We start from the raw sequence: 26,757 nt of genomic DNA on the forward strand, positions 1-26,757 counted from the left end.
AAGACGCATTATCCTTCCATCTTCTCATTGACCTTTTCACTGCTGTTTTGAGAATATTCTCCTTCCATTCTCTTTCTCTAAGTTTGAAATAGTGGTCTTAATGAGTCTGTCTTACTAATCCTCTATAGCACATTAATATATTGTCTTTGAGTATATGGAAGTTCTCAGCATTTACCTGTACACCACATCGTAGACTTCCTTAGGTTCTTTCACATTCATAACTTGCTCCTGGGGTGGGGTGGGGCGGAGCTGCATCTATCAATTTTTAATCTTTTGCTGTCTTTTGAACAACAGTTTTAAAGTTGATAATAGATGCTAAATACTCATATTAGCTGACTTCCTCAATTATTTTCTGATTCAAGTACATGTGTTTTACAAATCCTTCTGACTTGACTTCCATCATGTTATTTATTTTCATGGTATTGATGACAACACAGAATGATAAGGTAATATTTATTAACTTATAAAAAGTTTCTTAACTTATTTATTAACTTATTAAAAAAAATTGTAACAGATAACACAAGGAACTGAAGTCCTAACTGGTGCCATTTATTGTTGGATAAAGAGAGAGAGAGGAAAAAAACAAGTATTAATTAGATCTTAAAATGATTGTCTCCCAGATTTATGGTAAATTTATACAGTCATACTTGTTGAGGTTTGGAGTATGTTTTAAAGCTTCTGTTGATTCCAGAAACAATCTCTCTGACTTATGACTTCGTGTAGCACTTTTGTTTTCTTCCAATTGATCCTCTGTGAAGTGGTATCCAAGGCATGTTCTTCTATACCCAACTTGCCATAACGATACTGCTGGATGTATTTTTTATGTTCACCAAGTGATGTCAACAGTTCTTCCTGTCTGTTCATAGTAAGCCCAGTCACAAGAACAAGGCATGCCATAAACTCTTGGATGTGATAAAGAAGAGTTTGGCCTTAGGTGAATGGATGAGAGTTGCCAATTTGAGATAAGGTTTAAATATGGTGCATAGTTGATACTTATTGAGCACTCTAGGTATCTTTTCAGATGTGTCTTGAATGTATGAGATGGTAATGGTTTTGCTGCAATCTTGTGTGGTAGGCAATGGAGAGGGAGCATTTAGTATTTTTTCTATCCTGTGGAGATTATAGCCATTGGCTAAGAAGGTGTGACATGAGTGAGTTCAGCAGTAAGAGCATTGTCATTGGAACAAATAGCTCTAGCTCTGTAACTTTTATGATGCCATACTTTTAAGCTGGATGATGGTGTGATAGTTTGTGAAATATCTACCTGTATGTGTGGGTTTTCTATAAACAGAAAAAGATAAGGAACCATCTGGAAGATGGTTTCTTATCAGAAACAGGAAGCTAATGGGACAGTCATTAGCTTCCTGTTCCATTGTGAAGTGGATTTTAGGGTGCTGGCTATTTAAATGCACTAAAAATGTATCTAATGTGTCTGAACCATGTGGCCAAATAGCAAACACATCATCAACATAGTGTAGCCAAACCGCTGGTTTTGAGAGTGGCTATATTCATAGCTTTTCCAAATGTTCTATATAGATATTGGCTAAAGGGGAGAAAGGGGGGGGGTGCCCATTGCTGTCCCATCTAGTTGTTTGTATATCTTCCCTTGCCATGTAAAATAACCTGCATGTGCTGTAAATATATATATTGTCTTTGAGTATATGGACTTAAATAGTTCAAATATATCATGGGGCAATTTGAGAAATGTGCCTTTAGTAAATCAAGGTTTTCAATTAATAGTACATTTTTAAATAGTGAAGTGATATCAAAACTAATCATTACATCTGAACTTTTTAAGATATGGTTTTCTAAAATACTTTTTTTAGGTAAACAGAATTATTAACAAAGGAGGGCAAATTATTTGTGAGATTGGCTAGTAATTTAGTTAAATTTTTAGCACGTTTGTATGTGGGACTGTTTATACTATCCAGAATAGGATGTACCTTGTTTGTGAATTTTAGGTGCTCCATATTTTTTGGATGTTTTAACATGAAAAGCTTGAGTTAACTGTTTCTTTTAGCCAGGAAGTGACTTTTTTCAATAATTAGCAACCTTTATTCTTTTTAGAGTTATTGGGATCACGATCTATAATTTGGTATGTAGACTGGTCTTGTAAAAGTATGTGCATTTTGCTTTCATATTCAGCTAAATTCATCACCACAGTTGCATTGCCTTTTTCTGCATTAGCTATAACATTATGGTTATTACTGTATAGTTATTTTAAACCACTGATTTCCTTTTGTGGGATATTGTTTGTAGGAGGTTTGGAATGGATTAGGATGTTGGCCACATCCAAACGAATGTTTTGGCAACATCTCCAATGTAAACGGCTAATTAAGAATTCATGAAAGTTAAAAACTGGCACCAGAAAAAAATTCGAAATCCTCCAACATCATAGTGCTATGAAATGACTGCAAGTACAACAAGATCGCGTTGTTGTGAATTTATCACTGGTAGCCCTAACAGATGAAGCTGTTAACTTTGAAAACATAATTTTGCTGTTACTCCCAGGCAAGTTCCAAAAGCCAAAATAATGGCTCCCGTTGAATGAGGAATATATAACCTGCCTCCAGCAACAGCCAATAACAATAACACCAGCGAAATATCAGCAAATAAATTAATAAATATTATTTTCTTATCATTCTGTGTTGTCATCAATACTGTGAAAATAAATAACATATACCCTGAACACATAAGCTTTTCCACATGTTTGACTTCCGTCAAAAACCACAACCCTAGTCTTCAGTTTGTCTTCTTACTGATTTCATTAACCCCGACAAGAATTTTAACTGCTGTCATTACAGAATAGTTGCTGAATAGATATTCAGCAACTGTCCTCACTCCACTCATTTAAAACTACAACAATGGCTTCTTAGTGATTATGCAAGTTAACTGTCAGCCCAGGCCTGGTAATGTGTTAAGGAAGGCCAAATTCCAGTTCTTTCATCACATCCCACAATTTCATATGCTGAAGTTAATTAAAACTCTTTGAGTAATAATATTTAAAGCATATCACTATGAGTATTAAATCTTCTTTAGGGAAATTTATGGTGCTCATTAAAACAATACAACAACATGAATTTCATAAATCTGAGATTTATATAGTGTTGATGATTGTATACCTGGAAGTAGTATCTTGGGTGGAAAAGGATGCTAAGTTTTTTGTATGCTGTGAAGAGACTATGAATATGACATGTTTATGCCAGGAAAAGATAGATATGTAAATCAGCTCAAGGAGAGAAATATGATCTTGTTTAGAGATGTGGTTATTATCCGATCTCAAAGCAAGATCATACTGTATTTCTCTTTTTGAGCTGATATGGGAATGAAATGAAATATTTCTTCTGAAAATAAGTAAGTTAGGACTCTTTTGGAAGCATCAAGAACTAGGTTGTCCTCACTCCACTTGAGAATGGCAGGGAGACTGATATTTAGGGTATTGATATTGATTATGAAAAATCCTGAAACATTGAAATTTCAGCTTTACAAGTTTGTCAAATGAAGAGGGGAATGTAATGTATGTCATTGGACTAGCAGCTTGGTTGCAAAGTGGTGGAAAACAAACTATAAGATAATAGTTTGATAAGCCAATCCTGATCAAATATGGTGGCATAAAGTGACCACATGAGTGTCTTCGAGCCTTTCCATTGTTTGTGTCAAAATGTTGTCAAGATTGCTTGCGAGAGTTACTGTGAAATGAGCGTGGAAGAATCCATATTGGTGGCACTAATTAATTGGTGCCTATAGGTGGTGAGGAAATTTGCTATTGACATTGCGCACAGGTCTGGTTTCCGTTGTGATTTTGATATATTGAAGAGAGTGCAAAGGTGAATGTTAAAAATGATATCAGGATTATGGAATACTAATTATGGGTAGTAGAGATAGCACCTCTGCCTGCTCAGTAGTCACATCTAAATATTTGGTTGCTGGGTAGAATTGTTCCCCACTGCTCATGCAACTCTCACTTATGGCTTGGACCGTGCCTCGACTGGCATGCAAAACTATATGAGGGTATCAGCATTTTATGCTGGAGTGAAGTAGAGTGTCTCCTCCTTGTTGCACTTGAAGAAGACTGGAATGGCAGAGTTAACAGATGACCAAAATTTAACTTGACAATGGTAATGAAGGCATGACAGCAAACTATGTGACATAGTCCGGGCACACTCTGAGACAAAAACAGAGATGTGGCCAGTCACCGTGGAAGAGACAGGAACCTCACCACGTAACCTTCCATAGTAAACCATTAAACAGAGAACCATGATGGATTTAAGCAATAGAGACAAAGTCTGCAACTTTTATCTCTGAAAATAGCATATGAAGAAGATACCTTTAAACCCTCCGAGGAGGGCATCTCCTGATCCTTCATGTCTGAAAACCAGGAATCTTCTCTTAAGGCTTGCAACTTGGAATGTAAGGACCTTATATGAAGCTGAGAAGTTAGATTAACCTTATACAAGAACTTGAAGCAATGAAAATTGACATTGCTGGTATCAGTGAAGGCAAATGGACTAATAGTGGAAAAATAAACCGAAAGAGTCATTCAATTATATACTCATGTGGAGACAGTCATAGGAATGGAGTAGCATTTGTACTAAAAAAATAAGGCCCAATCCTTACTTGGATTTAACTATGCCCATAAGTGTCAGAGTGAGTAATTGCATTAAAAATTGCAGCTCAACCTTTAATATTTTTATTGTCCAAATATATGCACCTACTTCTGATTACCCAGATGAAGATGTAGAATGTTTCTGTCAAGACATTCAAAATGCACTTAACAACACTAAATTAGATGACATAACAATCGTTATGGGGGATATAAATGCTAACGTAGGCTCAGAAAAGATCTCTTCCTGCATGGGAAACCAGGGTTTGGGACATAGAAATCCAAGAGGAGAAAGATTAATACAGTTCTCTGTACTACCAGAAAACAATCTCGTAATAACAAATACTTTATTTAGCCAGATATTAAGCCTATCTCATCCAGAATAATAGGAATTAGACTAAAAGCCAAAGAAAAAGGACTACACATAAAGGTTATTCAGATTTACACACCGGATGCAAGTCACAATGAAGGAGACATCGAACTATTCTACAACGATCTCCAAAAAATAAATAGATAATACAAACTCCAGAGACATCTTACTCATAATCGGAGATTTCAACGCTAAGATTGGGACTTTCAGAGAAGAGCTAAAAGATGTAATGGGGAAATTTGAACCGAAAATGAAAGGGGAGAAACTATGCTCAATTTTTGCAAAGAAAACAACATTGTCATCTCAAACACACTGTTTTACCATAGACCTAGTTTTAAATACACCTGGACCTCACCAGATAGAGAAATACGAAATAGTATAGATTATATCCTAATTAGAAGTAAATGGAAAACTCAATCAAAAACATAAGAACGCTGAAGAGCCTAGATCTGGATACAGACCATGAACTCCTCTCTGCAACAATGCAGATAAAATTCAAAGTGAAGTATAAAAGAAATAGAATTGATAAACTCTACATGGAAAAGTTAAATAACCAAATAAGATTAGACTACATTAGAAAAATTGAAGAAATAAATAAGACTCAAACAGATGAAACCGAAAAACCTTTGGAAAACAGGAAAAGAAATATTAATTAACTCAGCAAGGGAAACTTTAGGAATTTATAAGAGACCCAATAATAAATGGATAACATATGAAATATTAGAAAAATGTGAAGAAAAAAGGAAACAAAAAATAAACAGACATACCTCAGAAGAAAACAAGAAGAGATACAAACAACTCAAAAATGAAATTGACAAACTCTGCTGACAGACTAAAGAAAACTGGCTAAACAAAAAAGCAGAAAAATGCAATGAGGCATATAAACACCATAATTAAAAAACATTACATAACACAAAAGAAATTATAAAAAAACTTTTCACTACCACTGCTAACAATGATCGACCATTAGGGCTAGGAAACAGGAAACCCAAATGCGATAAAGGCAATATGGATGGAACACTACCAAGAAACCATTAAGAATGAAAGCAATAACTACCTAATAACAAAGCCCCACACTAACTCAAGACATGACACTTAATGGTCCTTCCATCGGAAGTGGAGAATGTTCTGAAACAAATGAAATCTGACAAAGCACTAGGGATTATTATTATTACAGGTGACTCCAAGGAGTCCTTAGACTTATCAAGGGAGGCCCTAAACATCATGTCCATCACAACTATTCGACATTCACACAGTATCTATCATACTTTGCCTTGAACTCATTCACTGTCATAGCACCCACAACAGACTTTGGCAGCTTATTCCACTCATTCACCACTCTAAAAGTAAAAAACCCAGCTCTAACGCCCTTACTAACCACGCTTTTGCCCAATTTCCATGGATGTCCCCTGATCCTCCCACCACCATTCCTGTTCTCAAAAATATCCTCTGAATTAATCCTATAGAAACCCTTCAGCAATTTGAATGTCTCTCATATCTCCCCTTTTCTTTTCTGCCTATCAACCAATTTCTGCAACGGCAACCCACAAATCTTCAACGTGTTTTTATAAGGTTCATTCCATAGACCTGCTATCATCTTGATCACTCGCTTCTGGATCCTCTCAACCTCCTCCCCATCAAGAAGAAACCTAGGTGACCAGATCTGAGCACAGTAATCAAGATGGGGTTACATCAAGGCTCGAGACAGAGGAACAATAACATGCTTATCTCTGCTCATCAAGGTATTCTTCAGCATCCAAGTAATTTGATGAGCTGATTTAGCCACTTTTGCAATGTGCCCTCTAAACTTCAACTCCCTATCCACCAACACTCCCAAGTCCCTGGCCTCATCAATCTCCTGGAGTACAGTTCCACCAATGTGATGTACTGCTGCTAATCTTTTCACCCCAAACTGCATAACCTTACATTTGCCACAATAAATTGACATCCATTCTCCTTAGCAAAATTTTGACATCTTCTGCATTCACTATTGCCCTACCCAACTTTGCATCATCAGCGAACAAATGAACCGTTCCTCTCAGTTCCTTCCCTATATCGTTAATGAACAAATTAAACAGCAGTGGTCCAAGAACAGAACTCTGCGGCACACGACTAGTCACAGGCCATCTTTTGGACTCTACTCCTGAGTAAACTACTCTCTGGTATCTCTCCATCAACCACCCTCCTATCCATCTCACCAACCCTATATCCATTACCATATGTTGCAGTTTTCGGATTAGAATTCCATGTGGTATCCTGTCAAAGCCCTTAGCCAGGTCTAGCAATATCACTGTAAACCCTTATCCAGTTCAGCCGTCACTGTGTTATAAAACCTGAGCAAGTTACTGAGGCATGATCTACCCTTCACAAAATCATGCTGGCCCCCATACAGTATCTCATTTTCATCAATCCATTCCTGTATTTTTCCCTTGACTACTTTCTCCAAGAACTTGACAGCGATTTCTGATATGCTGATTGATTGGTAATTTGCAACAGTAGTCTTGGATCCTCCTTTATGCAGTGGAACTATTTTCCCCTCTTTCCATCCCTTTGGGACTAAACCAGACCCGAAACTCGGATTAAACAATATGGTCAAGGGCACTGACAATTCTTTAGCAGCTTCACGTAAGACCCGTGCTGGTATACCATCCAATCCTACAGATGTATTCACGTTAAGGTTCTGTAATAGACTATTCACCTCCACTTCATTCACCACAATTTCCATATAAACTAATGGTTCCTTCATTCCTTCAATGTCAACACCTGGATGATATACTCTTGCAAAGTGCTCACTCAGTAATTCCACTATATCAACTGATTCAGTGACCTCCCTACTATCGGCATTTCTTAAAATCATTCTGCCATATACAGTTTTTCTTTTAATTGCAGCATATTGAAAGAACTGTTTGGGATTCTCTTTAGCTTGCATGGCTAATTTTCTTTCATAATCTGCTTTTGCTTTTTTTACCACACTCGTTACCCTTCTGGCCTGTGCTTTATACCGGTCATTTGCCTGCAGGTCACCTTTCTCTATAAATTCCTTCCACAGTTGTTTCTTTTTTTGCAACTCAAGTTTAATGGTGTTATTCATCCATTTAACCTCTACGTGATTTACTGTTCAGACTCTAGGTATACAGTCAGCCATAACCTCCTGCAAATGCTCCTTGACCTCTTCCCATGCCCTATCAACATTCAGTCCTTGCAGTTTTACATGCCATGGCACTGAACCAAGTAATCTCCTAAGCTCGTCATATTTGCCAGCACGGTAATTCCACATGTACCCTGTCTTAACCGAAAATTTCACACATTTAGCCACCTCCAAGGTCAAGACCCTACGATCGCTCTCACCAATAGGTGGGACATGGTCATCTTCGTTACAGTCAAATTCTCAGATGCTTTTACTAGGTCAAGCACTCTCGAACCCCTAGTATTTTCCATAATAAAATCCAGTTCCTTCCTCGCATGTGTCCTCTCCTTCCAATCAATGTTACCATAGTTGAAATCCCCATAATAATTAACCTCCTTCCACTCATTTCATCAATTTGTTTATGCATACTATCTCTACCATCTATTCCATTACCTGGTCTATAGGAGCACCCAACTGTACATTTTGTTCCGTTAGTCTCACACCAAATATCCTCAAATGAACTCTTCACTACCTCCTTGGTTGCAGTTCATCAGCTATCATTAATAACACTCCTCCCCCCATTTTATTCTCTCTGTCCATCCTGAACACACTATACCCTACACATTCTATCCCACTAACTATATCATCTTCTGTCAGCCATGTTTCGCTAATGCCAATAACCTGTGGCCAGGAAGAGCCAACCAAGGCCGAAATTCTTCCTTCTTGTTCCTAATACTCCTGGCATTAGTATACATGAAATGCAGTTGTCCATTTGTCCCACCCCTAACTATCCCATTCTGATTTCTTGTCCTTCATACTGGCTTGGGCTCATTATATACATTCTTACACGCAACTGCCTCACTGATGTCTGTATATCCACTTCCTCCCCTTCTTAATAGTTCTACTTTCCCTGATTTTGCACATCCACTCTCACTTCACTCAGCAACACTTTTTCCAGTCTTCGCACACCAAATCCATTCAAACGTAAGACATCCATCTTGTACAAATCCTTTTGCCCATCAAACTCACTCCACATGTCCACAAACTCCACGCCACACCGTCTGCATAACCTGCACATACAGTCATTAGCGATTATGGCCCTCCTCCTAAGCTCCTCTCTGTCATACTGCAGCAACAGACTCACTGTCCTAACTCTATCACTCTTTTCTTTCGCTAATTCCTTTAAGTCCTCTCTCATATCAAATTTATCTCCTTTCAAATCATTCGTTCCCGCTACGACTATCATTTTTTCACCCTCTGCTTTTGAGCTCTAATACTCTCACTTACATCCTTAATTTTCGCACCCGGTAAGTACGATTTAGTCAAACTCTCATCTGTCACACCTCTTACTAACGAGTCACCGTACAACACTCTTTCCTTCATTTCTGAAACACTCCCAGTCATATGCTTATTTTTCCTTTCATACACTTGCTTATTTCCGTTAGCCGAGGCACTCGGGAAAGAGTTTTGCAGTCATTCCAACTTCCGCTTCGCCCTGTGTATTACTCTGCATAACCATGCAATCTCACTCATTACAGCTAATTTCTAATTTTTTTCATCGTTCAAACCATTTTCTCTCTCTGTATAATTACCTTCACTCTCTCTTTCATCACCACTCTCATTGCTATCTGTACAACATCACAATTTACTATCACACCACTATTTTCTCTCACATTCTAGCTTTCTTCTACAACAACTATCTCACGACCTGACACACACTTTGGTTCCTTACTTTAATGGGATAGACCAAATTCCATCAGAACTCTGGAAAGAAGGAAAGCAAACAACTTTAAAATTCCTTACCACACTTTTTGACAAAATCATTAAATCAGGAGAAATACCAAAAGATTGGAGAACAGGAATTGTCATACCAATTTACAAGAAAGGTGATAAGAAAAATTGTAAAAACTACAAGACCAATCACATTACTCAGCGATGCTTACAAAATATTTACAAGAGTCTTACAGAACAGAATATAGAGCACATATGAGATCGTTCTTAGTGAAGAACAGACAGGCTTCAGAAAGAATTGTGCCACATTGGATCAGATCTTCATAATACAAAGACTAGCGGTTGAAAGTTTATTTTTCACTTGGTTAGAGTATAATAAATTTAGTTTAATCCTTTATCCAAGTGTGAGCAAACAAAGTTTGTGCCTGAAAGTATCTTCAGGACTGGGGTAAAGTGGTACAACACCATGGCACTCCTTGCAAAGGTGGAGCAAGCCACCAACATGCCTATCTCAGTATCTCCCATAATGCAAAACACATCTCCTTGCGGATATGTCTAATGTTATGCATTAAGAGAAGGGCCACAACACAGACTAGTTTCGACCGTTATTGAGGTCTCTTCAGTGGGAGCCAGGCCCAAGTGGAGATACCAGTCAGAAGCATTAGCAGGTCATCTCTACCTATAGGAGTTGCCAAATGGTATGCCACCCTTTTTTAATAAATTACTCTGGATTTAGAGAAAGATGTTGAAAGTTTATTTTTCCCTTGGTTAGAGTATAATAAATTTAGTTTAATCCTTTATCCAAGTGTGAGCAAACAAAATTTGCGCCTCAAAGTATCTTCAGGACTGGGGTAAGGTGGTACAACACCAGGGCGACTCCTTGCAAAGGTGGAGCAAGCTACCAACGCTCCTATCTCAGTATCTCCCATAATGCAAAACACATCTCCTTGTGGATATGTCTAATGTTATGCATTAAGGGAAGAAGGTCATCTCTACCTATAGGTAGAGATGACCTGCTAATGCTTCAGCCTGGTATCTCCACTTGGGCTTGGCTCCCACTGAAGAGACCTCAATAAAGGTCGAAACTAGTCTGGGTTGTGGCCCTTCCCTTAATGCATAACATTAGACATATCCGCAAGGAGATGTGTTTTGCATTATGGGAGATACTGAGATAGGAGTGTTGGTAGCTTGCTTCACCTTTGCAAGGAGTGCCCTGGTGTTGTACCACCTTACCCCAGTCCTGAAGATACTTTCAGGCGCAAACTTTGTTTGCTCACACTTGGATGAAGGATTAAACTAAATTTATTATACAGAGACTAGCAGAATTATACTGGGAACATAACAAAAATATCTATTACTGTTTTATAGATTTTAAACAGGCATTCGACTCAATAAATAGAGTAACCTTATTAATAATATTAAAACAGAAACAAATCGATGAAGATACCCTAAACTTCTTAGAAAAATATTATAGTCTCACAGAAGCAATAATTAAATTCAATAGTATAACAACAGATAAAATAAACGTCAGTAAAGGAGTAGCCCAAGGATGTCCCATCTCCCCATACTTTTTTAACATCTACCTAGAGTATATGGTTAGCCACGCCTTGGAAGGAGAAAAAGGGGTCAACCTAAATGGTTATAACCTTAATAACATAAAATATGCAGATGACATTGTAATGATAGCAGACACAAAAGAAAAATGGTGAACCTAATAACCAAACTAAACAATACGGCTAAAGAATATACCATGACCATAAATACAGAAAAAACAAAAATCTTGATTATTGGAAAAAACTAAGAAAAACTAAACCTCTCCTTGAATGGATTAACAATTGAACAGGTAAAACAATTCAACTATTTAGGAACAGTAATAACAGAACACCTAGATACCATGACCACTATTAAACATAGAATATCGACTGCATGATCATCATTTAATAAGCTAGGTAAAATTTGGAAAAATAATAAAATCTCCAAACCTCTAAAAATAAAATTATATAATGCAATTATAATACCCACTGTGCTATATGCTTCAGAAACTTGGACACTCAAGAAGACAGATACGAAAACTGGAGGTATCGAGATGAAATGTCTCAGAAAAATAAATAAAACAAAATGGACAGAAAAGAAAACAAATGAAACTGTAAGACAAGACCTAAAATATACAGACTCATTAATCAAAAAGATCAAAAGAAGACAACTTCAGTGGTACAGAAGAATGCCATCAAAAAGACTACCTAACCTTGCTCTGTATACAAGAATAAAAGAAAAAAAGGAAGACCAAGAACTAAATGGATAACAACATTGAAGGTCAACTCTGGATTGCAAACATATAGACAGTTCAACAGCCACGCGAGAAACAAAGACTCATGGAGGTTGTGGAAACATGGAAGACTCAACCCATCCCTGATGGAAGGGGACAGTAAGTAAGTATTTAGCCAGCCTCCTAGAAGATTTTACACATGGAAAAGTCTCAGAGACAGTTGTAGGAACCAGATTGACTATATAATGATTAAAAAAAGATTCCAGAATAATATCTTGCAAGCCAAAACATATCCATGGGGCTGATATTGGATCAAATCACAGCCCTGTGGCCATTAAAGTAGCAATAAAATTAAAGAAAACAATGAAACCTATACACATAGAAAAAGTTGATCTTGGCTCCCTTAAAAATCAAGAAATACAAGATAAATTTTTAAAGCAACTGGCACAATCCATTGCTGTTAACGTTCCTGATTCCACCAAGTATACTTACCTTAAAGATGAGATTGAGGATAGATGGCAGAAATTTAAAGAGGGCATAAAAAAGGTAGTAAAACAAACAATTGCTGCATTTGAGAAGAAGACGAATAAACCCTGGATGAATGCAAGATACTGAAAATGATAGAGGAAAGAAAGAAATGCAAAAATCGTCCTAATACAAGAACTTAAACAAGGAGATCAGGAAAGATGTAGGATTGCAAAAGAACTATGGCTGAATAACAAATGCAAGGAAATTGAACTTTTGGACAAAAAGCACAAAACCAGAGAACTTCATGAAAAAGTTAGGGAGCTAACTAGCAAATCTTGCAAAAGGGTAGGCTCTCGTTGCATTGAAGATACCAATGGAAATATCCTAATGGAGAAGGACAAAATAAGGGATAGATGGGGTAGAGTATTCGAAGGAACTCTACAATTATGATAGAATAGATAAGCCATTTCTAGAAGACTTGGAGGGGCCTACTATTCTTACCTGGGAAGTAACAAATGCCATTAGGAAATTGAAACCAGGAAAAGCTCCAGGAATGGATGGAATTATGGCAGAATATCTAAAGGCTTTAAATGATAAGACTATAAGATCACTGACTGACATATGTAACAAAATGTGTGAAACTGGACACCTGCCAAAAGATTTTAAGCACTCGAAATTCCTACCAATACCGAAAAAACCGAAGACAATCAAATGTGAAGAGTACAGAACAATCAGTGAGATAACGAAAGTTATGTTATATATCATCCTAGAAAGAAATAAACATAAAATCAAATTGGAAATTAATGAAACACAATCTGGTTTTCAAGAAAATAAAGGAACTAGAGAACAACTCTTCAGCATTAGAACTATTATAGAAAGATATCTGGAGAAACAGAAAGAAATCTACTTATGTTTTATTGACTACACAAAGGCCTTTGACAATATACAACATGAACAAATAATCGAATACATCAGAAAATTAGGAGTAGATGGTAAAGATATCAGATTACTGATAAATCTATATTGGGAGCAAACTACCTCAATAAAAATATCAGGAGAAACCTCAAAGGAATTTCCAGTAAAGAACGGTGTCAGACAAGGCTGTGTTCTTTCTCCTATATTGTTTAACCTCTATACTGAAAATAATGTCCAATTAGAAGAATTTAAAGGAGTCAGCATAGGAGACGGAAATATAAACAACTTAAGATATGCAGATGATAACAGTACTGCTAGCTGAAAATAAAAAATATCTACAAAACCTACTAGAAGATATGCCTGAACTTTAATGAAAAATATGGACTTAATTTCAACTTCAAAAAAAACCACGCTGGTAACAAGAGAAAAAGGGAAAATACCCGATATAAATATCAAGATCAAAAGCAATACCTTAGATCAAGTAGAGAATAATATATATTTGGGCCAACTAATTACAGAGAATGGAAAGTGTGATAAGGAAATATTATGAAGAATAGAAATTGCTAGATCAGCCTTCATTAGCATGAAAAACATTCTGACCTCAAGGTCAGAATGTTTTTCAAGGGAAATTCACACAAAAACAAGAATTAGGCTGTCCAAATGCTACGTATGGTCAACACTGCTGCATGGAGCAGAAACCTGGACAATATCAAAATATTGTGAAAATAAACTAAAAGCCTTTGAGATGTGGATCCTTAGAAGAATTCTTAGTTTTTCTGGCAGTCCATGAGACTCTAATTTAGAAATATTAGAGATGGTTGGAGAAGATAGGACTTTGTTGAAAACCATTAAGAAAAGGAAAACCACCACCTTGGTCGTATACTAAGGCATGAATTCCTACAAAAAACAGTTCTAGAAGGAATGATACAAGGAAAAAGAAGAAGAGGAAGACAAAGAACAGATTGAATGGGAAATATTAAAGACTGGATATTTTTGTCCTGTGAAGAATTTAAAAGAGAAGCGCAAAACTGCACATGCTGGAAACTCCAGGTAGTTTAGAACCTCCTGAAAGGAGATGACATCTGACAATTATGAAGACAGATTGAGAATTTATAGGCTGCAAACAGGAGAAAGAGGGGTGATATGATTGATACAAACTTCTGAAAGGGTCATACAGGATTTCAGTTGATGGAATTATTCAATTTATGGAGGATGGGGGGGGGGGGAAGACAAGAGGGCATCCTTGGAGCTGAGAATGAATGCCGCTAAGAAGGGGGGTGAGAGCTTGATTTTTCTTTCATAGGGTGGTGTGTGTGATTGGAATGAATTGGATATTGTGAGTGCAAGCATTGTGGATGAATTCAAGAATAAGTATGATAGCTGGTGCCTGTAGTATGTGGCCTCTCTCAGTGAGTCTCTGACTCCTTGGAAGTCTCTTGATAATAATAATAAATTTGAAATATTCTAATATTTTGAACTGCATTAAAAAATTATTCTAATTTTGTGAATATTTTCAAATAACAGTTTTCTTATAATTTATATTACATTTTTGTGTGTTTACATGGTTATAAAATCTACATAGTACATAGATTTAGATGACACTAATTTATATTTGGTAATAATTATTTTCTATGCAATAAATTAGAATTGTAAATCATTCAACACATTTTCCTTGATTATTCTAATTTTTTGATTTGGAGGTGTATGTATTGCATTTCAGTGGCCCATTAATGCTACCTCCACATACCCATCAGTACACAAAGTTGTGTTTTTAGTTTCATTTTTTTCCCAATTTATAACAAGTTTGACAGGTGTAACTCATTGTCATTTATATCGTCTCTTGTCTGTTCTATGTTGAAAATGGTGGTAACTATGTTACCAAATTGAATGTATCTGGCTAATTAAAACATACGTATCAATGTTTTTATTCTCAAATAAAAGCATAATTAGAAGCAGTTATAGTGCTTAATTCATGCAGTGAGGATGATGATGATGTTCATCTTAACATGGAAATGATGGTCAACATTGAATAGAATAAACTTTAATTCAGATAATATTAGTTCTAATTAATAGGATATTACTAATTTAACATTGGAGATGAAGTGATATTATATCAAGATTTATTAATTGGCTTTTGAAATTTTGCCATTCATTAATTTCTGTTTTATTTTAGAATCCACGATTTCCAGGTAATTTATCAGTAACTGATGAAGAATTAGATGACATTGGAGAAAGAGATGTCAATGTATTGTGAGTATACCTATTATTTATTACAGTTGGCCTCATATTATAATAAACCACCATCATCATCAAATTCCTGACGTGTGTACCCTCAAGGGATGTACAGGATATTATGATAGTACTACATGAAAAACTTATAACATTGCTAACTTCCTATCAACAGTTTTCCTCCAATTCAATTTCTTATCTGTCAAGATTCCAAGATTATCAGATCTTATATTTCTCTCTTCTCTGGCACTTTTTATTGTATCAATCAACCTATATCTTGCTCTGGGTCTTTTTCCTGCCAACTTGATGGAGAACACTTGTTTTGTTAAGCTTTCCTATTCTATTCTGTTTACGTGACCACACCACTTGAGATTAGCTCTGCTAACACATTAATAGCATCCAGGAATGCTATTAATGTCAAGTTCTTTCCTCATCCCCTTTTTTAACATGATATTGCCATTGATGCCATCTGCTCATGCCTCTAATCTTTCTCAGGACTCTCAAATCTTGGTCTCTAGTCTTTGGTCAAGTGTTTTATTTCTAACCCAGCTCTCAGATCCATAAATTAAAATTGGTTTGAATAGATATACAAAATATATCTGTTCAAAATATATCTGTATATACAGCTAATTTAGTGTTTTGACTAATTTTCCATATAAATTTATTCAGTTGACTTCCTACTATACTAGCTTTGTTGATTCTGTTGTCTGTTTCCAAATTTATCGTCTTCACTAAAAATTGTACCTAAGTAGCTTCAATGTTTTACTTGTTCTATAGGTTCTCCATTCATGATGCAGTTGATATTTTCAATTGTTCTGCCCATTTTCATTTTCTTTGTCTTGTTCTTGCTGATTTTCATACCAAATTTATTACAACAGTTATTCAATTTAGTCGGGGAATTCTGCTTCTGCAAACTTACACTTGATTTATTTAGAAGTATAACATCATCTGAATAAAGTAAAGAGCTGAGATTAACATCTCCAATTTTGATATCAGGTTTAATACCACTTTCCTTCATAATGTGATCCATATAGATAATGAATCACAGAGGGTTAATTGTGCATCCTTGTCTGACACCAGATTTAACATCAAACCATCCTCCTCTACTTCAATTCTAACTCTGACTTACAACTCAAAAAAGACTAAGCTTTGCTTCATAAAATACCCCATTGACACCATATAATCAGGGGTATGCGGCAACAGTGTGCAATGTGCGTAATGCACACAGGTGCCAAAGAGGAGGAAATACTTAAAAAACATGTTTTTTAAAGGGATTTTTTATTGGGGGGGGGGGGGACAGGGGCACCAACTAAAGTTTTGCACACAGGTGTCGGACACTACTGGTGTGCTACTGCATATAACTGTAGCATTTTGAATGGCTTTACTCTTGGCACCTTATCATATGCCTTTTGCAGGTCTACAAAACTTATATACAGATCTTGGTTATATTCCCACGATTTTTCAACTATTTGTAAAGTGCAAATCTGATCCTGACAGCATCTATTTGGCCTGAATCCAACTTGTTCTTCACCAAGCTTCTCTTCCACAATCCTTCTCAACCATTTCTCAAGTATACTTGCATATATCTAACCAGTAGAGAAATACCTCTGTAATTCGCACATTCAGTTTTATTTCCTTTTTTATATATGGGTACTATGAAGCTCTACTCCAACCATCTGGAATTTGTCCCTCTGTCCAAGTCCTTCTAAACTATGCAGTGCAGCCACTGTAAGACTTTTATACCTCCATACTTGAGCATTTCTGGTCGAATATCATCTACTCCTGCTGCCTTTCCACATTTCAGGCTTTTGATGGATTTTCTGCTTCAAGTATGGATATGTGTTACTAATTGCATGCCTGTTGAGAATTTTTTACTATTTTGCTGTCACTGCTTGTTTCATTTAGCAGTTTTTCAAAGTAATTACCCCATTCATCAAGGATATTAAAAGTTTATTTTTCACTTGGTTAGACTATAATAAATTTAGTTTAATCCTTTATCCAAGTGTGAGCAAACAAAGTTTACACCTGAAAATATCTTCAGGATGGGTAAGGTAGTACCACACCAGGCAACTTGCAACAAAGGTGGAGCAAGCTAACATAACTCCTATATCAGTATCTCCCATAATGCAAAACACATCTCCTTGTAGATATGTATAATGTTATGCATTAAAGGAATGGCCACTACCCAGACTGAGATAGGAGTGATGTTAGCTTGCTCCACCTTTGCTGCAAGTTGCTTGGTGTTGTACTACCTTACCCCAGTACTGAAGATATTTTCAGGCGCAAACTTTGTTTGCTTACACTTGGATAAAGGATTAAACTAAATTTATTATACATCAAGGATATATTTTTCCTCCAGTACTCCTCTCACCTTTATCATCTCTAATTCCTTTTATAGCGCTCTTACCTGCATTTCTGAGTTTTTTTCAACAGCCTCCAGAATATTTTGCCACCTTCCTGATATTTATTTTTTATGTTCTTACCAAAGTCTTCCCATGACTTCTGTTAAGCTAGTTTTACTCAGTGTTTAGCTTTCTTACATTTGTCTCTGTATTCTCTAAGAGCACAAGCTGACTTATTTGTCAAGAACTTTTGATATGCTTTCTTCTTTTCCTTCACTGCCTCTTTAACTTCCTGTTTCCATCATGGAGTTCTGATTTTTCTATCCTTGCTCACAACCTCACCACATACTCTCTGGCTGAATCAATCAATGTTTTCTTCAGGTCTTGCCACTGAATCTCCAAGGTTTGGTTCCTGTTAAACTCTTTCATTTTTCTTGAATAATGTTTGTGCATTTTAGTCGACAGTTCACACCTGAGAGCTGTTCAACTTTTATTCGCTTTAAACTTGTTTACATGTTCTTCTTTATGAAATTCAGTTTTATCCTGTTCAATACTAAATGGTGATCACTTCCAATTTCAAATCTTCCGTACACTCTAGTGTTCTCCACCAGTGAGAAAACATCACTATCAACAATAACATAGTCAATGTGATTTTTGTTATTCCTTGCCTCTTCTCTCCATGCATATTTGTGCACATTTTTGTGTTTGATCATTTTGTTAGTAATAACCAGTCCATGTCCTGAGCAGAAATTCAGCAGGTATCTGCCATTATTATTAGCTTTCCTCTTTTCTCCAAATTTTCCCAAAATATTTCTGTATATATAATAAACCATAGGGACTGACAATAAGTTTGTTTTAGTGAAAATATGGAAAGAAAAGTAGTTGTTCTAGAAAATTCTCTGGAATAAATTACTTCCTAATTTTATTTATTCATTCATTTATTTATTTATTTTTGGTTTAATGGAATAAAGACAGCATCTAGAAATAAATTAAATGTTGGTTTAATGACCTCAATATGTTGTATCGATTACAGAGACAGTGAATACAATATTAGAATTGTAATGTGCCCATAAGCAACACAGAAGCAAGTGGTAAGCAATGATACAGTAATCTCCTCTCATTATGACAATCCATTCATACAATGATTTTCGATTATGACCGGTGGCCATTTATACAACACTGCATTTGCTTATACCATGATTTTTAGCAACATGATGTTCCTCTGAATCAGACAGTGTGCAGTTGCTTGTTTACAACATCATTGCTCACTGCATCTCCTGTGTTTTGTTGTTTCACTGTGAATTATAAAATGTGTATGACTATTATTTTATTTTATTGTTGTTGATAATGGCAAATAAAATTCAAAGTACGGGTGCAATTGCTTCCATTGAAAAGAAAAATGTATTGCATTAAATACTAAGATTAAAATTAATTCAATTTAGTTCTGATGATGTATTGAATGGTTAGATAAATCACAGGCTAAATTTGTCTCAAAATATCGTTGTTACATTTGATAAAAACACAGGTAAAGTAACAAAACTGCTGCTGTGTTTAATAGTATACTTTTCCGTAAACATGGCAGTCTTATTTCCGAAATGGAAACACTTTTAATGGTATAGATTGATGACCAAATTGGTTGATGTGTTGCCTTAAGCCAAGCTATTCAGAATAATTTATGTTTGCGAAAATTGTTGTAAATTTTTCATTTACAGAACTGACATAAATTAATGTTTGTCATTTAATCATGCATATGGTAGCTTAAAAATGTCATTAAACCATTACATGGATCTACAAGTGAAAAAAAAAAAAAAAAAAAAAAGAGGGGAGTAGGGATTCGCTGTATGACAGTGGTCTTGAAATCTAATGTGTCATATGACCAAGGTATGCCTACTGTAATTCTAAAGTCTTTTAAGGTTCCTTGTTAGAAGTTTTTCCACTTGGTTATGCTATAAATTAATGTGAAGTCATTAGAAGCTAATGACTCTCATCAGTGGGTGCAAAAGTCATATTTTCATATATGAGTAGCTAAAAGGTGTCACAACTTATTATTAAAATACTCTGGATTAGAGAAGGTTGTTAGAAGTTTTTCCACTTGGTTATGCTGTAAATTAAAAGATACCAAGAAATATGACTTTTGCATTACTTCAACCTCTGGGTCTGGCTCCCACTGATGAGACCTCAATGAAGGTTGAAACCGGTCTGGGTAGTGACCATTACCATAATCCACAGCATTATACTATGCCATGGATTGTGGCATAGTATAATGCCAAAATCCATAGTGGCATTATACTTTGCATTATGGGATACTAAGGCAAGTAATGTGAAGTTTAAAGATTGGTATCTTTAATCTTTTAAGGATCTATATGAGCCCTGCTGCCAGCCATGGTTTTTTAGGAGTTCCAAAAATTACTTCTCATATTATTATTACGTTTAACCTCCATGGAGTCCAAGGACTCGTTGTGGAAGGGCACTCTACTCTACTTTGATAATTATTACATCTCACCCTCTCCACTACTACTTAATTCTCCTACTACAACAGTACTTGTTTTGGTTTAGTTTTTAAGCTCTACTGCTGATTAATTATAAAAAATGGGTGTCTTGTTTGTACTTATTGTGATTAAAAAAACCTCTAAAAAAACTGATATTTTTCCATTTGATTCTGTGCAGGGTATTCAGGGCATGGTCTGCTAGGCCCAACTGATCATATACAGGGTGTTCGGGATAAATTTGACATATTTATAATTAATTATATTTTTCCGTAAGTTACATGTATTAACACACACTTCTCTTCATTTAAAAGTTTGGACCCTTCTTCATTCATATACAAGATGTCAGAAAGGATGGATAGCTGGAACCCACCTGAATCATGGAAGAGAATAACTTGTATCATGATGATTCGTGCCCGCCATCAAAATAAGGATATTACGACTGCTGCCCAATGCTCCCTGAATACAGTAAAAACAATCAGGCATGAACTAGAGACTTGCAATGGTGACTACGAGGATGTAGCAAGAAGAAAGATCCCTAGCAGACGATCTGATTGCGTTCGTACAGCAGAATTCCTCGCAAATCTGCAGGAACAGGTGTTGAAGAACCCTGGCATTGGAATTCGGGCTTTGTTCGTGGAGTTGCTAACTGTAGTCAAGCCCTGGATAACAAGGGTAGCCAATGGTAGGCCGTATGTATGGCAGCAGGATTCGGCCCCTTGCCACACCTCTGGGAAAAGTCAAAAATGGTTGTCTGAAAATTTCTACGACTTCACCAGTCCAAATGTTTGGCCTCCAAACTCCCCAGACCTTAACCCCATGGATTATTTTGTATGGGGCGCAGTTGAAAAAGACACCAATCGCACTTCCAGTAATACAAAAGCCCAGTTAATGGATAAAATTAAAACAGTTTTTGCGGCCCTTCCCAGAGAGACTGTAGCATCAGCTTGTTCGAGGTTCCGAAGCAGAATTGAAGCTGTGATCGATGCTAATGGTGGTTATTTTGAGTAAATCTTGTTGATAGTATTGTAATTAACTCTGCCTGTAATGTTTTTTTGTCAATTCATTAAATTTAATAGATACAAAGAAGATTTTCTTTTTCCTTACGAAACTGTCAAATTTATCCCGGACACCCTGTAATTGTAGTAGCAGATGTATTTATGGTCTTCCGCACTGGCATTGGCAAATCTCGACACTTTAATTACACAACATTTTAATGTTGCCATTTTTTTTAGAGGTTAGTGAAAATTAATTCATATAGGCACAAACTTTCTCATAATTTCTCCACCCATGAATGTGGTATTATAAAAAGTAGTTGAGAGTATCATATCAGTCTGACTATCCTTTACAGTTGAACTTAACTACACTCGTCATGCCTTCTTATGTAATGGCTACAGTTTAACAAAATTGATAAAATATTCATTCCTCTCTGTCCTACAGCTCTCTCAACACATAGATTTTAGTTTCTATTCTGCATACTATTCTCTACACATGTACACAAAAAGCCAGAACTTTTTAAAAAAATTTTCTCATATGAAGATCTGTTCTCTCCGATTTCCTTATTAAGCAAGTGATCTACAATATGATGAGAAAAGAATATCGCGAGAATAAGAGTGAGAGGAGTTATGAAATATATAAAGCTCAGGCCAGAAAAGTAATGCATATTATGAGGAAAGCTAAAATGGATTATGAAAAGAAATTGGCAGTGCAAACTAAAGGCAATCCAAAAGAATTTTATCGTTATGCCGTAAGGAAAAGAAAGAAAGAATGAATGTGGAAGAATAACTATTGAATGAAGATAGCACTAGAGTGTCAGAAGCTAAGGAGGTTGTTCAGTTAATGAGCAATCACTTTGCTAAGATATGTCAACCAGGTGTACGTAGCATGGTGCACAGTCCTACTGCTACGTTGGATGAAAAGTTAGAGGTTCATGAAAATGAGGTTGAAGAGCTGTTACATAACCTGGATAAGAATTTGTCAATAGGACAGATGGAATATCAGCCCATCTGTTAAAAAAGGAATGTTCAGCCGAATTGGTTAAGCCTTTAACTCGAGTCTCAGCTCAGGAATGATACTACAGGAATGGAGGGAATGTATGATAGTTCCATTGTACAAGGGTGGTGCAAAAAGTGATGTGTCTAACTACCAACCTATCAGTATCTCTGGTGTGGTAGTGAAGATTTTAGAGAAGGTGGTAAGAACTCTCATACAGAAATGGGTAGACAAACAAGCCATGCCTCTGCAAGGAGAAGCATAGGTTTACTAAAGAAAGGTCATGTTTTAGTAATTTGCTCATATTTTATAACAATGTAATGGCTGAGTTGGATAAAGGGAATGGATACACTGTGATAAAGTTGAATTTTTCTAAGGCATTTGATAGGATACCACATGAAAGGCTCTTGCACAAACTTGAGAATGTGTGATTGGAATGTAAACTCTTGACTTGGATCAGGGGGATGGTTAACAGACAGATATTAGAAAGTGGTATACAGTGAGCGTGAATCGACCAAATTTATTTAAGGCATTCTCATTAAGATCCTTGGATGCCATCAAGTGTCATAGATGGAAAGCCAGTTACAAAGCCTTAGTTTAAGAATTGGCAGCTCATTTGTCACAGGTAGGGACAAATAATATCTCCGTATCTCCTGTCCCTGCCTCTCCATCTTCCAGGCACCATCCTGCTGTTAAAGAAGAGGCTTTAATTCTCAGACTGACATCTCTAGATGATGTCAGTCTGAGAATTAAAGCCTCTTCCAGAATATAACATCAAATTCTTAAATATCTCATCCAGACTCACCTTCTGCGAATGGATATCACAGATCAGTTGAATGACTACCTCCACTCTGAATTCTTTGAAGACTTCATGCCTTGTCAACATCAGCCTACGTTTCATTCTACAATGACTTTGTCAAATAGGAAGCAGAGAAAGAGGGCCTATGCAGCTATGCAGGCCCTCTATAAAAAAGAATAGAGGGCAGTGTGCCAAAACCATCCTTGACGGTGCTTCCCCTCCACCTCTAGCAGACTTACATGATGATTTTGTCAAATTTTGGAGTATAGTCTTTTCTGCTCCACCTCCACACTTCCTGATTATGATGACCAACCTACGATATTGAGGTCCGTTCCTGCCCTTCAGATAAACCAACCTGTCTCCATCCAGGAGATTCAAGCAGCTCTTCCATCCAATCTCTCTGCCTCCGGACCTGATGGCTTTCCTGCGTCTAGGCTTCGGAAGGTGCCGTTGAAGATTCTTCAAGACTTAGTGGACATTATCCTTTCCAGTAAAGTAATACCACCATACTTACATGCTTCAAGAACTATCTTCATTCCGAAGAAAGAAACTTCAAGCTGTGCATCAGACTTGAAACCTATCACCATCTTCCCTGTGTTACTTAGTCTCTATCATAAAATATTAGTTAAACGACTTCAGCAACATATACAGCATGATTATAGATAGAGAGCTTTTGTCCCTTCAGACGGCTGTGCTGAGAATATATATCTTCTTTCTTCTCTTCTCTCTGATTCCCGATGGCACCTTAAGCCTTTATATGTAGCGTCGCTGGACCTCCAAAAGGCCTTTGATAGCTTCTCCCTTCCTGCTCTCCTTTGAGCACTGTCTATTGCTGGATGTCCAGAACCCTTTCTTTCCTATGTTATGGAGCTATACTTGGGTAGCTCCATCGCTATCGCTACAGGGTCCCGTGCAACTTCTATTCCCGCAGTGCGTGGTGTTTACCAGGGTGATTCTCTATCTCCACTTTTCTTTAACTGCATCATAGATGATGCAGTTAAAGAAAAGGGGAGATAGAGAATTTCTTCATTCTTTTCCTAGCCATATAGGCTATTCTCTAGGCGCTTCTTCCTTTAATGCTATGGCCTTTGCAGACGTACTAAGATAGGCTTGCAGGAACTCCTTAATTGGGCAGTTGACTTCTCTATTCAAGGCCTTTCTATTAATGTAGAGAAGTGCTGCTCTTTAGCTCTTGTCTTCTCTGGTCGTGACAAGAAGCTTAAGTCAAGACTACAGAGTTTTCCCTGCACGGGAGGCCGTTGCATGCTTTGACCATCTTGGAAAAGTGGAGATTCCTTGGTATCATGTTCACCCCCAAAGGGAAGATGAAGATCTTCTGTCCCTTCTAATCTTGAAGCTGGGATCGCTTCTTTGAGGAAAGCTCCTCTCAAGCCCCAGCAAAGACTGTTTCTCCTTTGCCACTATCTCCTACCTCGCTTTTACCACAATTTGGTGCTTGGTAGGACATATATCTCGGTACTGTCCCGAACGGACAGGGCTATCCGTTCAGCCGTGAGATCATGGCTCTGACTGCCGCCTGACACCCCTACTGCATATTTCCATGTGAGGGAGAAGGATGGTGGGCTTGGGGTTCCATCACTTAGATGGCTGATCCCATGTCTGCAGCTGTCAAGAATCGTGCAGTTAGAACTATCTTCTTCCCCCCATCTGCAGAGAGGCTTTCTATAGCCCATTAATACAAGAAGACTTTAGGCGGGCTAAAGGCTGGTCCCATTATCAAGGTACTTTAATCGAGTCAGTACCCTCAGAACACAAGAGATGGGCATCTCTGTTGCACTATTCTGTAGATGGTGCTCCTTTAAAAGAGTCATATCTGGTGACTCCCCAGCATGACTGGGTAAGGAGTGGCACCAGATTCCTCCCTGGGTTCGAGTATATTGACCTTATCAGGACGAGGATCAATGCCCTGCCAACTCGAGCTCGCACAGCTCAATGGGTTAGTGATGACTCCAACTGTAGGGCTGGCTGCCACTACAGTGAGACATTGTCTCATATAGCCCAGGGTTGCTTCCGCACCCATGGGATCTGCATGAGGAGGCATAATGCCGTGGTCTCCATTCTGAACAACTGCTTTAAGAACAAAGGTTGGGAGACTGCAGTGGAACCATATTATAGGACCTCTGCGAGTTTGCATAAGCCAGACTTAGTGATTAAAAGAGATGTGCCGTTTGGGTAGTTGATGGCCAGGTGGTGGAAACAGGGTGCCCACTAGCCTATAGCCATAATAATAAAGTAAATTATTATAAAAATAACCAAGATCTAGTTAGTAAGATACGAGAGGAGCACGGGGAAACTCCAAGGTTTATCAGCACCACTATCTCTTTACCGTATGGAGTACAGATAGTTATAAGGACTTAAAACATGTTGGGCTTATGCAGAAGGATATAAAAGTCCTTTCCTTGAGGGCCCTACAGGGCACACTGGTGGCATGGTGCCACCAGAGAATGACTACAATGATAACTAGAACAGGCATAGGGTAAAACACTTGAAAAGGCTTAGGCCTATATCAAGTCTGGACAAGATGTTTGGACGTGATGTAAGGGTAGTACTGCCAATAACCAGTACAAAGATTAATTAAAATGACCAGTGTGTACCTCAGGGTTAAGCCCTTGGGCCTTTATTGTTCAATTTGTACATTAGTGACATCAAGAAGTGTCTAATATCAGATTTGCAATTGTTTGCCAATGATGCCAAGATAGGCAGGACAATCAGAGATGCTACTGATATTCCACACTCACAAAATGATTTGAATAGGCTGGAAATTTGGGCAAATGAAATGGTCATCGTTTTAATGTTAGTAAGTGTAAAGTTATGCACTTTGGTATGATTAGAGTTCCAGTGGCATATTATATTAGCAGAGGTATGCTACAAGAAATTACTGAGGAGGCAAGCGATTTTGGCTTATTAGTAGATAAGAATTTAAAGTTCAAAGGTCACATAGCAAAAGTTGCAAATACAACTCAGAGGATGATTGCGATATTGAAGTGAACCTTGACATGTAAGGATAAGGAAGTCATTTTGCCTCTTTATAAGGCTTTGATAAGACCACAACTGGACTGTTGTGCACAGATTTGGTCTCCCAGTTTCCAAGGGGATAAAGAAGCTGTGGAAAGGGTGCTAAGAAGAGTTACAAAGATTATATCTGGATTTTGGGATTTAAATTATCAGGAAGATTGCGAGTATGTGGATTGCAGACACTAGTTAACAGGAGAAAGAGGGGGGGGTGATATGATAGAGGTTTATAAACTTTTAAATGGGTGTTATAGGATTTAAACTGCTGAAATTTTTTGTTATATGGAAGGAGGGAGAGAACACGGGAGCATCCATGGAAGTTGAGTTTGTTCACAGTCAGGAAAGGGGTAAGAGCTAGGTTTTTCTCCTGGAGAGCAGTGAGTGAGTGGAATAATT

General features: G+C 37.1%; 1 protein-coding gene across 2 annotated transcripts in view; it reads left to right on the forward strand.

Moving 5' to 3' along the window:
* The window catches only part of LOC150107797 (huntingtin-interacting protein 1-like), a 632,881-nt gene that overhangs the window by 74,500 nt on the left and 531,624 nt on the right, over positions 1-26,757 (forward strand). For both annotated transcript variants that reach the window (XM_090392055.1, XM_090392056.1), the window contains one exon: positions 15,654-15,730. In XM_090392055.1, coding sequence (XP_090248181.1) covers positions 15,654-15,730 — 77 coding nt within the window. The remainder of the gene's footprint in view (positions 1-15,653; positions 15,731-26,757) is intronic.

This window comes from Typopeltis vanoorti, chromosome 4 (genome assembly GCF_054136105.1).
Source record: "Typopeltis vanoorti isolate ZY-2024b chromosome 4, IOZ_Tvanoo_1.0, whole genome shotgun sequence".
Lineage (NCBI taxonomy): Eukaryota > Metazoa > Arthropoda > Arachnida > Uropygi > Thelyphonidae > Typopeltis > Typopeltis vanoorti.